Source organism: Leucoraja erinacea, chromosome 18 (genome assembly GCF_028641065.1).
Source record: "Leucoraja erinacea ecotype New England chromosome 18, Leri_hhj_1, whole genome shotgun sequence".
Lineage (NCBI taxonomy): Eukaryota > Metazoa > Chordata > Chondrichthyes > Rajiformes > Rajidae > Leucoraja > Leucoraja erinaceus.
In genome coordinates this window covers 32,992,668-33,006,855 of record NC_073394.1, presented here as the reverse complement: position 1 = coordinate 33,006,855, position 14,188 = coordinate 32,992,668, and the positions used below count along the sequence as shown (strand labels likewise).

The window sequence follows — 14,188 nt, the reverse complement described above, 5'->3', positions numbered from 1 at the left end:
CATTGAGCAATGATAAATTAATGGGATAATTTACTCTGTAGCCCAGCAATGACCTGCAAGTGTCCCTAGGGCAACCTGGAGTCAGCACGTAAGGGCTATACCTGACCTCAAGGGCCCTGATGACGACTTTCAGAAAAGGGAATGTTCGTGTTCAAGGTTGACTTGTTATTTGCACGATGGGTGTGATAATCAATAGATGAGAATTACTGAGGGTGAACATAGCCAGGTAAACCTGCAATTAAAGTAGTTTGCTTCATTTTATGTTTGAGGGCTTGTAAAACCCAGATGTGAATAGTGAAACAGCTGCAGCTAATAATAATACCAGCAATCCATTATTGACCACTGAAGGTAGCTATGACTGTATGACATCTCCCAGGTGAGTTCTGGACCCCTGAGGCTTGTACTGATTACCATCCACAGTTGTCATTGACACATGCTGCAGATTTCCAAGACAGTCAGGCAAGAGAAAACAGAGACAGTTGAATGCAGACATCACACTATTATCTGTCTCCCTCCTTTTATAAGTAATTCAGCTGCAGAAGGATCCAGTTCATTCATTCAGCAACTTTTCAAGGCTCAGGAGTTTGACCATTCCCATGTTAAATAATAAGAAGGTTACACAAAAAAGCTGGAGAAACTCAGCGGGTGCAGCAGCATCTATGGAGCGAAGGAAATAGGCAACGTTTCGGGCCGAAACCCTTCTTCAGACTGAAGAAGGGTTTCGGCCCGAAACGTTGCCTATTTCCTTCGCTCCATAGATGCTGCTGCACCCGCTGAGTTTCTCCAGCTTTTTTGTGTAACCTTCGATTCTCCAGCATCTGCAGTTCCTTCTTAAACATTAAATAATAAGAAGATCACTCCAGGTGATTATCTACTAATTGAGTGAAGATCTAAGTCTGTTCCACCATTCAACTAGATTGTGGTAACCTGTATTTTATCAGTTAACTCCTTACTTCCATAACCCTCAATATCCTTGCTAAAGCTAAACCTACAAACTGCCCATGATCCACAGCCTTTCTATTTTGCAGAGGTGAATTTTGGATGGTCTTCTCTTCTTCTTGCGTATGGCGTGCACAGCCTAAAGTTGTAGGACAACTTGTTCTATTTGATCTTATTTGATTGTGCACGCCAGGTTGATTGCATTCATCGAAACAGGGCGGACCATGTGAAGGTGGCAATCTTCCACCCCATTTTGGATGGTGAAAGACACTCATCTACTGTGTTTTGCAAAAAAAGTACTAAGTCTGGACAGTTTACATGCATCTTCCTCAAACTCAAAGTGTAGTGTAAACTCAAATGTGATTATCTGAAAAATGAGGTTACCGTTTTTTATAGTTGGAATCATTGAACACAAAAATTGGTTCTTCAGCCCACTAGCACTATCCAACACACTAGGGACAATTAATTATTTTTATAGATGCCAATTATGCTACAAACCTGTGCGTCTTTGCCGTATGAGATGTAACTAGAGCACCCTGGGAAAATACACGCGGTCACGAGGTGAACGTACAAACTCTAGACTGACAGCACCCGTAGTCAGGATCTAACTCAGGTCCCAGGCACTATAAGGCACTAACGCTATGCCACCCTGCTGCCCTATTCGTCAATATTTTTTGTGGGGCCTAGCAATTACAATGTAGGTCCAACCTTTATTTAACTTCTTAAACTGCATCACCTCACAAATGTTGGAATTAGTGCAGTTTTTAGTTTCACAATAATGTAACACTCATATTACTCGATAAAGGTATTGAAATCAGAAATAGATATCAAAATGCTTGAATCCTGCTGCATTGCTTTTATGATAAATATAGTACCATAGCAAGCTGTCCTTTCAGGGTTACGAAAGTCTTTTGCCATATATGATAGTTCAGTCGCCCATATCTTTTTCTTCAATTGAGCACAATTACATAGAAACTGATCATTGCTGCATGCCCTCTGGACTTAAGCCATTATTTAAAAAAAATCTACCAGCCTAATCACTGGAATGTTCATACTGTAGTAAATTATTCAGATCCATATTGAGGATCATTTTGGTAACAAAGTCAGGACCCAGTAATTGAGTGGGTCAATAGAAGGGAAAGGGATAGCTAAAATAAGATATTTGTTGTTGGTATTTAATGTATTCTAGTTTTCAGAATACCTGTGTAAATCTAATTAAATATGGCTTTGAATGCTCTTACTGTCTGTGTGAAAAATCAAACCCAGTATGTGATATGACTAGGAATGGCTCCATAATTCTTAAAAAAACCCCACACAAAGTGTCTGAGTAACTCAGCAGGTCGGAATCCTTCTTAAGATTGATTGTGGGGGGGGGGGGGGGGGGGGGGGGGAGGATGGGGCGAAGGAAAGAGAAGGAAAGCTGTTAGGGAGGAGGTGCAGGAGGGGGTGGGGTTTGATAGGGAGATAGTGGGCAAAGGCCATAGATGAAAAGACAGATAGATAGCTAGCTCTTTGGAATATGCTTTCCCTTCTATCGACCCACCCAATTACCAGATTCTTGAATTTGTTACCAAATCATATTGGCCCTCTAATATGGATCTGAATAAATTACTACAGTACAAATGTGCGCAACAAAAGGATTAAAGAGGTGCAAATTGTGAAGCTAGAGGAAGGAATGTAGGTGGAGGGGAGAAATAGTTACGAGTCCAGGTGGGGCACAGGGGAGAGGGAGGGGTTGGGGCGGGAGGGGGGTAGGGCCGGAGGGTTTCCTCCTCCCCTTTGTGCCTCACCTATTTCTCCCCTCCCTTTCCACCTACATTCCTTCCTCTCTCTTCACAATTTGCAACTCTTCATCTTTTGTCTTTTCATCTCTAGCCTTAATCCACCATCTGCCTATCAAAAATCCCCCTCACTTGCATCAATCTGTTACTTGTCCGCATTTGTCCTGCCCTCCTCTCTTCTAATTTTCTTCCTCCCCCCCCCCCCCCCCCAAACAATCACTTTGAAGAAGGATTAGCGACCGAAAACATCACATATCCGTATTTTTCAGAGATGCTGCCTGATCTGCTGAGTTACTTCAGCAGTTTTTGTCTTTTTTGTAAACCAGCATGTGCAGTTCCTAGTATCCATAGTTCCTTGTTTTAAGTTTTTTAAAGCATTGAATGTGAAGCTTGTCACTCGCATTGAAATAATTATTTCACCACCACCATTCAAATTGGTATTGAAGAATCAAAGTAGAGTTTGATTTTTACATAAAATTTCCACTTCAGCCTTGAGCTAACACGTTGATGGACACTACAGTTTAGTCCCAGTAGGATGTGCGACTTAACATGTCTTAACATAGCAAATTTGTTACATGAAAATGTGTGAAGTGGGCACATGTGCGCATGTGCGGAGCTCTTCTAGTGTGTGCGCATACGCAGGACATTTCTAGAGTGTGCGCATACGCAGGGCATTTCTAGAGTGTGCGCATGTGCAAAGTATTTCGGGCGGGAAAAGCCTGCGGAATCAGCCATATTTGCCAGACGTTTCTGAGTTTGTGTATTGCAGAAATAAGTTGCTTAAAGCTTAAATAAAGTTAAGTTAATTACGAGTAGTGAAAGTTTCATTTATCTCACAACAATGTGCCAAAAGCAATTTAACTGCATCAGGCTATTATCACAGCGATTTAAATAACTAGAGATCCAATGAGACCATCAGTAAGGTATTGCTCGAGAAGAGGTACCCATTCCAGTTGGACTTTGTATTGTAAAATGAGGGAAACTGAACTGTGATGTTCCAATTTCATCAGCAGATGGCACTGCAGTCACCTTCAGATTTCCCACTTCACAAATTTACAGCATGTCATTCTCCTAGTGAGTTTAATAACACCATTAAAACTGAATCTTTCCGCTTGTACAATCAATCATCTTACTGAATTAAAAATACGATGGGTAATTAACGACCTACTTTCGATAACAGTGGAGTTTTTTTGTTTTCAATCTGTTCACTACTTACATACAAGCGATAACCTCTACAGGAAACAAATCTCAGCTGGTGGTCAGATGACTGCTTAATCCTTGACCCTGAAGTGAGTCTAATCCATGGATCATTACTGCAACGTTAAAAGCTTCCCTTGAACCTTTTTCTTTTCATGTGCATAGAAGGGACAATTTTTTTTTAAAGGGGTTTTAATTAAATCTATGGTACAGCACATTTTTAATCGATGGCATAAAAATACCAAGAAAGATTAATGGATTTAAACATTCACATGAATAGCAAAAATCATTTCATCTGCAGGTAAAGCTTTGTCCCCTGTGGAAAGATGGACATCTTGTTATGAGTCGTAATTCTTTTGTTGTGGCTTCCTTATTTTCCATGCTCCATTCTGTTAAAACGAATGTTTGGACCTTATATATTTAATTATTCCACACCTTTGGAAGAAAAATATCCAAAATGTCATACTATGTCATGTAAAATGACATCAAAATGTCATGAAAATGATTTGATAGCACATAAACAAATGATTTTCACTGTATCTCAGTACATGTGACAATAGTAAACTAAATTAATCTCTACATTATCCAATTAGCTTTTGCTGTGCATTAAGCAAAAATAGCTATGGTTGTGGAATATCTTTCCTTTTGCCTACTCTTGAATCTACTACTAGTCAGTTCTCTGTTTTATGTATAAACAAGTGGTCAGCAGAATGTCAACCTGCCCTTAGATACTGAGAAAACCGACTATTTAAGACATTTTCTTTTCTTGGATTTTTTTTCCTTTCTTTGCCATTCATGTAACAGGTGCATTTTGCTTTGAGTTGGGTGAGAAAAGGCTCTTTTCCAAGACGAGAACTAGAATTTGTGATTCACTGATGCAAGCGGGGCAGCATCTAAAGGGCGTTGTAACTGGGCATCCCAACTAATCAGAACAGACATTTTAATTAACAAAACTGTGTAAATACCTCTCAAGAGTTTTGTTCTCTGTCAAAATTAAACATCTTCTGAATGGTGGAAGAATTAATTTACTTAACTATTTCTAAAATTTTAGACCAGAGCAAGAATAAACAGCCTCTAGCAGGCAAGGTTGATTTGCTTTTGATATCTAAATGCAATAAAAATAATGTTTTGTTATCTCATTATTTAAGTAATATAAAATAATAAAATGATTCTTCTAATCAGCAGTAATTATATTGGCAGATTTTGCTTTAACTAACCTAAGTATGGAACTGCCCACTTGAGGCATGGGGAGAAATTGTGGGGACCTCAGTTGGGTAACTTGTGTACACTGGATGCTTCAGTGAAACAACAGTAACATTTAATTATGTATATTTGTAGGAGTACACTGAAGATAGACACAAAATGCTAGAGTAACTCAACAGGACAGGCAGCATTTCTGGATAGTAAGAAGGGTCGCTATTTCTTCTATCTAAAGATGCTGTCTGTCCCGCTGAGTTACGACTTAAGAAGGGTCTCGACCCAAACCGTCACCCATTCCTTCTATCCAGAGATGCTGCCTGTCCCTCTGAGTTACTCCAGCATTTTGTATCTAACATTTAATGATTGCAGCCACCTAATGTCATTGTTCATCACAACTTACTGACGCTACTCCCAGCTCCCCAAGAGCCTTTCACAGGCACCACTATCGACAACCACTTGCAGCCAGCCAGCATCCTGACCCATCCCCTCCCTTCCGTTACTTTACCCGTCCCTACCTCCAGCCCCTTATTCCCTCCTTCACATTTGTCCCTATATTCCCCTCTATCACTCTAGCTGTCTCTCCCAAACTCCTGCACAGTTTTTCTTCTAATAATTCTACTTGAATCATGCTTCCATAATTCCACTTCAGACCTTGTTTGCTCAAGGTTAATGTCCATAAAAACAGCTGTTAACAATTGAAAGCTGAATAGTCTTTTTAAAGAAAACTTCATGCTTCGTACGAAGGATGTTGTATTTTTAAAGCCAGATAATTCAGGAAATGTTTTCTTCGTTTTTAATTAAATGTTATGATTTTTGAGAAGAACCGTGAAGTTTCTGAGCCAAGCAGATTGGATGACCTCAATTAACCTGTACATTTCAGTCAAAAGCCTGTTGGCTGATACTAGTTTAGAACATGGAAAGCCTGTATGTTTAAACCTGGTACACATCGCCGATGATATGTGCGCCATGACATGGGCAATAATGAATGTGTAATCTCGCATTAATTAATTGTGCCCCTAATTTAAAGGTGTAGCGAACCTTGATTGACATTGGTGACGTTATTTTAGCTCGTACTATGCTATTGCATTTTAATAGTGCTGACCCTTTGCCAAAGTGTAGTCATCTTTGATAAGCAAGCTGTGGCTGTGGTTTTCCTGTGGATGGCTGTGCTTGTGCCACAGGCAGACAGGGCACAGTTGCAATTGCACTGTGCCATCTGCCATTGACCATGATCTGAGGCAAGTTTATGACATCTGAGTTGGAGGAATATTGAAAATGTTGATTGATTCTTTCATAATGAACTCCAAAAAGATGTAGTTAGTTCCATTACATGAAAAAAAATGAAAGTAAACTATTTTTTCACACTTGCAATGTATATTGTTTTGATCCTAAAGAGGAAAAGTATATCTATAATATAAATACTGCAAAGATTTAGTCTGGGTGATAAGAAATGTCAACATAATCTTTCACTCAAGAAATACCTTCAACTTGACAAAGTTGTAATAAGAGAGAGAGAGAGATAGATGTGAAGGTAACAAACAGAATTCTGTAAAGCATGATCAAAAGATTGTCGTTACTTTGAGTTTCAGAAGCATTTTTAAACGAGAGTGAAGTTAGGGAAATGAGAAGCAACTCCTTTTTGTTCTGCTTGGAGCTGCCTGAATGAGCGCAGATTTCCTGCCTATCTGACAGCTTCCAAATTCAGCCTTGTAAACCAAGTTTTCACCAACTCAGCTTTGATGCTGAGTACTAGAAATAATTGTAATCATCTTTGATAAAACATGTGTGGACCATCTTATCACTTTTTAAAATGTTATTTGCTTTGTATGACAGAGTATCTTGGTGTGTTATAGGGATGCCCTGAATATGTTGAAACATATAGGAACCGCGACAACACCAAGAGCACCAAGCACTGCCCCTGTGCAGCCATCTTTGAAGGTGCCTCAAGCAGTTTTGGGTGCCCCTCTGTACGCCAGACCATCCACTCCACCAATCTCCATCCCGGGACAGCCATTAGCTCCGGTGAGATATTGCAAATCAAATTTGATAGAATGGAGACAAATATTTTATGTATGTATATATTATTTAATCATATAAAAATGTGCTTTGCTATTTGCTTTGATGCTGAAAAATATAGATAAACTTAACAGGCGAAATATAAGAGAGACAAGGGACTGTCGATGCTGAAATCTGCAGCAACACACAAACGTAGCGAGTCGAGCAACATCTATAAGAGGGTCCAATTGTTGACATTTTGAGTCAGGACCCTGGATCAAGACTGAGAGTGGAGAGGGATGATAGCCAGTATAAAGTTGAAAGGGGGGAGGGATGAGATGGAGCCTAGTAGGGTCTTGTGGAGGGGTGATGACAGACAAATGGAGTTGGATTGATGCTCGGTGGAGGCACACATAAGTAAAGACAGTTGGAGCAGGTGGGGGGGGAGGAGGGGGAGGGCAAAGATGGAGACAGCTGCTAGAGACAAGCAGGAATGCCAAGCCCACCAGTGCTAGAATCTGATACATAAAGAAGGTGATAATAGAAGCCATTTGGGGAGAGGCCGGAGGGCATATTGAACCACAACCAGATGGGGAAGGGGGTTGAGGATATTGCTCAGGATGAAAGCTGTACATAGTGGGCAGATGGAATCAGGAGGGGGTGAGCGATGAAAATGGGTGGTGGTGTGTGGGAAAGGGACACAATTGAGAGGGTGGGAGTGATATCAAAAAGCAAATCTTTTCTCATGGTAGGGAAATACTAAAAAAAGAAGGCATACATTTAAGGTGAAGTATTAAAATAAATCTGAGAGGAAGGTTTTCTTCACATATCATGGTTGATATCTGGATCTTGCTGCCAAAGGAAGTGGTGGAATTAAATGCAATAAGTTTGTTTAATAATCATTTAGACAGCCCTCGAAGAGGCAAGGGATAGAAGGATAAGAAGCAGGTTAATAGGATTAGTGTAGAGGGTATATAGGTCGGCGTGGGCCGAAGGGCCTGTTTCTGTGCTGTACAAATCAACGACTATGACTAAAATAACTAATCATCATCAAGTGTGTGTATATATACACAGTCATGTTCAAGCCCTGCATGGATTTTAAAAACAAGAAACAAGATTAAAGTTATGTTCCTTTACTGTTGATATAGATGGCAATAATTTATCTTTTAAGAAGGAAAATCTATTTAAACTCGCATCTATGGATTTCCAATTCAGTCTGCTCTGATAAATATTTGACAGTTTTACCTAAAAAATGTTATTTTTGGATCAGGCTATATTTTGATTAAATTCTTGTAATTCCCGTAGATAAAAGTATCAGTGGACTTTGAAATTACAAAAGCACCGTTTTGTTTATAGAAAAATAATATAACTAAAACTGATTGTACTTTAGACATTACTCTAATCTATGCATTGCTGTTATTATGCAAAATTAAATACGTGATTGTCTATATTTAGTTTAAGGACAGACTTATTATTATATAACACATCTCCTGCCCTCAGAATCGCCCAGAGCTATGTACCTGTTTCTATGTACCTATGTACTTCCTAAGGATTGACACTTCTGTAATATTTTGCCATGGCAGTCACTTTTCCCAAAAGAAAGTAGTAATATTGAACTTTTTTTCAATGGTATTGATTGAATTATAAATATTATCCATGCTCCCCTCTTTAAACTAAACAATGTCACATAAATAAGAAAGCAGACTGGACCACAAATTCCTCCACTCCTTCCAGAGAAGCTCCACCTCCAACAGGGCATCAGTTAGTTATGTAGAGTGCTGCAACCAGCCAAGGTTGGCATCCATAATAAATTTGTTGATCTGTATATCTTTGCTTGGTTTCAGGTAGTACCTATTACAGTTAATATTGGAATTGTAATCAAAGATGAAAATATTTAAAATATCAATTATATTAGTTTAAACAGTGTAAAATTTGTGTTCCAATCAAAGCAGTAAAGGGAAAGAGATTTGTCTGAACTTTTGGAATCTATGGTTGTGTAGAAATCAGGAGATAAGAAAATGAGGAGAAACTAGTAATTAGTCTCTTAAATTTCCTACATCTATATGATCTTCCTAAATCACAATACCTTAAATCTATATCTCTATACTTATAAAACTCTGATCTTGGATGTGTGTGTATTGTGCGATGTTCGTGTGCGTTTCACATCTCGAAAAAACTACACGCTAACAGTGACATTTTTACATATTCCGTTAGAGATTTACACCATGATGTCAAAAATCGCCTTATCTGAAAAATCCATGCGTTATTTCTCGAGTTATTTATGACAATGTTCAAAAATGTAAAATAACTTAGAAAATAAACGAGATGGTCTCGCTGATGACATCACAATGGATCTGACTGCCTGCCACTGCGAGTGATGTCACCCCTGTTCTGTCTTCTGTACTTCTTGGCTTCTTAACTTTTACTTCTTTAAATTAGTCACTTAGCGTTTTTAAACTGCTGCTAAGGTCGTGCTGCGCGCTCCACTGGGCTCCTTGAAGTTCTAGATCATGGCGGTGGCGGTGGGAAGGTTGCCGTGTTGGCCATTACTCCCTCTGAGAGAGGCCGTCTATGGAGACCTGCAATTCCTCTGTCGATCGCAGGGACTCAGGGAATCGTGACGCCTTTTCCTCGCTGGTGATCCCGATCCCACCTGGCGATGTCTGGCCATCAAGAGGGACGACCTCCTCTACATCTCCCCCGCCCGATCGTCTGTCACGTGGGTGGGTGGGCTTCCCCTCGCGGAATCCACAATCGGACGGCCCTCCGCTGCTTTTGACCGTCCTCACATCGCTCCGGGCCTCGCTTGTGTCCACACTGGTCGCAGCCTTGCTCGAGCCCGGTGCCTGGTGGGGAGGCTGCTGCTCTACGACCTGGGTAGGTGCTGCCTCTACCCCCTCCCCCTCCCCCGGGCAGAGAAAGAGAGGGAGAGGGGGTGGAGGGAGGATGGAGAGGGGGGGGAGGGGGAGGGGAGAGGGAAGGGGGGCCTCGCTCGGGGCGCCCCCCCTCTCTGCCCCCCTCCCCCTCACTCTCTGCCCCCCCCCCTCCCTCTCTAGGGAGTGGTGAATCTTGGGACCTATGGGTGAGTGGTGGAGTATTGCGTTCGGGAACCAGCCCTCCCCTGTGACGCCGCGCGCCCCACCCCCTCAATCTCTACCCCCCTCCCTCTCCCTCTTTACCCCCCCCCCCCCCCTCTCCTTCTACCCCCCTCTCTCTCTACCCCCTCCCCTTCTCTCTCCACCCCCCCCCCCCCCCCCCCTCCCCAGCCCGCCTGCATAGTTGCGGGCAATGCTGGAGTGGGTAGGATGGGGGATGGGGTAAAAGGTGCGAGTGAATAATATTAATATAATATCAAGGGGGAGGCTAGTGTGTGTGTGACGCCGAAGGTCGACCCCCACCCCCCCCAAACCACCCCCGCTATGAGGGGATGAGACCCAACGGGTCCCACTTGGTCTAGTGATCTATAAATTCTCTGGAATGTGCGTTGAACATGCCAGCATCCATTCTTATCATTGGCTCGTAGCAGCAATATTCTAAAATGCACGATACTGCGATTTCATGAACAATTGAAAATACCTTGCACTGGACCTCACAGCATGCATGTCATGTGCATAGACGATTCTGCAAAAAAAATGTCCCTGCAGTAAAACAGTAATACCATGGTTTTCCAAAGGAAATGATACGTGGCATACATATATTACAAATGTCAAAGATGTCTAAGCCTGTTTCTTCAATCTAATGCAGTGCAGAATTTGATTATGTAATGAAACGGGAATAGTGATCTGGTTGTAAGGGAGGATCCCTTCAAAAGGTTCCCTTCAGGAACCGGAAAAAGGAGGGTCAAGCGGTGATTCTGGCCATAAAACAAAGTTAACTTTGAAGGAATGAGGAAGGAATTGACTACAACAGGGAGAGGTAAATCATTTGTGAATCTGCAATCTGATGGCTGAGTCTGGGAAATAATTAAAGACAGTTGAAAGATGAGTTATTCCTAAATAAATTCAATCAGCCATTACAAGAATGTATAAGATCGCCATCAATTGTAAAGGAGCAAATTAGAAAGTATGAAGCAGAGAATGTCAAATTAATGAAGACAATAAATAAAAGTATGAAGTTGATGTCAGTTGTTGCAGGAAATCCAAGTGTCTTGAAAATAAATGTATTAAACTTTTAATGAAACAATTTCATTGTTCCAAAAATTAACCAGACCAATGGAATGCTGACCATTGTATTTAGAAGATACTAGTTCCTGGTTAAACCATGTCTTAATTTAACATTTTTATGGTGCAACAGTAGAGTTGCTGCCTTACAGCGCCAGAGATCCAGGCTCAACCCTGACTGGTTGCACTTTCTCCCTGTGACCGTGTGGGTTTTCTCCGGGTGCTCCGATTTCCTCCCACATTCCAATGACGTGCAGGTTTGTAGGTCAAATGGCTTATGTAAATTGTCCTTAGCGTGTAGGATAGTGCTAGTGTGTGGGGTCAGTGCAATCGCTGGTCGGCGCAGACTGGGTGAGCCGAAGCACCTGTTTCCACACTATATCTAAAGTCTAAATCTTTGTTTTCATATCCTTCCATGACTTTAAGGTCTTTATCTCTATAATCCCCTTCAGCCCTACAACCTTCTCACCTTGTGTAGACCTTTATTTTAAACACTAGTGTGAAGACTAATACAAAATAGTTATTCAATGGATGCTCTTTCACAAATGCAAACAACTGTGCCTTTAATTGCCAAAACTCTAAATTCTCCATTTCCTTCTCTAAACCTTTGCTTTCCTTCCCTCAGATATTCTTTACAATCATATTTCTGTCCGAGATTTATCCTCTCATGCGTCTTATAATCGAATCACATTAAGATCCCTATGAAGTAGCATGTTAATGTGATTAAAGATATTATATAAGCGATGGTAGACACAAAATGCTGGAGTAACTCAGCGGGGCTGGCAGCATCTCTGGATAGAAGGAATGGGTGATGTTTTGGGTCGAGACCCTTCATCAGGCCGTTGTTATTGTTGTCAGATTGTTGTTATTGAAGTTGGTAAATGCAGTAACCATTATTTTATGAAAATTAGCAATTGTGGCGAATCATTGGAAAGTGACAAAAGTTTCATCTCTTGTTCATCCAGTTTTTAATTTCACTTGTGGATTAACATCTGGTGTTCATTTATGATCAATTTTGAACAGTATATACAAAAGTAAGGAACTAGCATCTGTTGGCTAATATTTTGAATTAGTCTTCAGAATAGATGGTTGTATAATATACCTAATGTGCAAAGGCAGGATCACAACTTCACAAATAAGGTAACTTTGCTGCATGAAGTTGTGGCACTAAAAAACAAATGGTATTGGTTTTACAAATGTGAAAACAACAAGGCAAGAAACAATTGAGGTTCAGTGTAGGTAAGTGTAAGGCCATCCGCTTCAACCAAAAAGCATCAGTGGTGTCCAATGACAGTAGGAATCAACATGGACAGAAATCTGTCTGAAATCTAGACGGCAGTAGAAAAAACTAATTTAAAAGGTGATGTGATGTTAACTTTTATATATGGACAAACAGAATAGAAAGAGAAGGAAGTTCTTCCAAATAGGCATGAGATTTCTCTGCAGATTTCCGCGGATTTTGACATTCGGTTTAAAAAAAATCCGGCCCGGACTTACCATCGCGGACCCTGGGATCTTTTGCCGAGGATCGCCAGTGTTGGAGCTCTGACCGTGGGGCCTGTGGACTTTAACACTGTGAAGCAGCGGTCTCCGGTAAGAAGTGGCCGACTCGGGAGCTCCATGCCGCAGAGTGTTCCGATCCGTCCCGACGCCGGAGTTTCCATCATCCCGACGAGAGGGCTTGAACAGCGGACCGTCGGCAACGTCCACGTTCAAAAGCCCCGACCACGGGTGAACAAAGGAGGAAGATGACTGAACTTTATTGCCTTCCATCACAGTGCGGAATGTTGATTCCACTGTGGTGGATGCTTATGTTAAACTTTATTTTATGTGCTGTGTGTATTTTTGCTTTTTGCTCTTCATTCATGGCTGTATGCACTGTATTCATGGCTGTATGGTAACTAAAATTTCACTGCACCTTAATTGGTACACGTGACAATTAAATTGAATCTTGAATCGTTCCGTGAGACAGTGAGCCGCTGCGCCGATGGTTGAGTACGTGGAAATCCGCGTAGTCTATTTTAGCGGAAAGCATGTACGCGGTAGCGGGCTGACCGTTTTTGCGTGCACATATCTACGGCTAGCGCTCAGTTCCACACATGTAGAGTAGCGGTTTTCCTCTGTCCCTTAGGCCTACTGTACTGGGGTGTTGGGGCGGGGCCGCACAGATTTACGTACACGCACACAACGCTCACACTGCATTCAAGACTCTGTATGTCATAGACACTACAATGTTCTTTTTTTTACCTGATTCTATCAGGTAAAATGGGTTATTAAAAAAATTACAGTATAAATTAAGGGTATAAACAAGCAAGGAAATTGTGTCATTTCAAGGTATAATTATCAAATAATCATCAAAAATTCCCAGTGTAAAGGATACTTCTCTCTAAGAGAAAACAAGCAAGGAACAGGTATCATGTTTCAAGTAGGTGTGGGCGTCATGTAAAATATTTTCAATATGGCTCAAGCAACGAGTTGGTTTCATTTTAAGGGAAACATATAAAATTATAAAAGGGCTGGACAAGTTAGATGCAGGAAAAATGTTCCCAATGTTGGGCGAGTCCAGAACCAGGGTCCACAGTCTTAGAATAAAGGGGAGGCCATTTAAGACTGAGGTGAGAAAAAACGTTTTCACCCAGAGAGTTGTGAATTTGTGGAATTCCCTGCCACAGAAGGCAGTGGAGGCCAAATCACTGGATGGATTTAAGAGAGAGTTAGATAGAGCTCTAGGGGCTAGTGGAATCAAGGGGTATGGGGAGACACGGGTTATTGATTGGGGACGATCAGCCATGATCACAATGAATGGTGGTGCTGGTTCAAAGGGCCGAATGGCCTCCTCCTGCACCTATTTTCTATGTTTCTATGATTATCACAAATTTTCTGTATAAATTAAGAAATGACAAGCAAGTAAAATGT

General features: G+C 41.2%; 1 protein-coding gene across 1 annotated transcript in view; it reads left to right on the top strand.

The window, feature by feature from the left end:
• Positions 1 to 14,188, top strand: part of pdhx (pyruvate dehydrogenase complex component X) — a 164,799-nt gene that overhangs the window by 63,025 nt on the left and 87,586 nt on the right. The window contains exon 6 of the mRNA XM_055649760.1: positions 6,971 to 7,139. Within this exon, the coding sequence (XP_055505735.1) occupies positions 6,971 to 7,139 (169 nt within the window). The remainder of the gene's footprint in view (positions 1 to 6,970; positions 7,140 to 14,188) is intronic.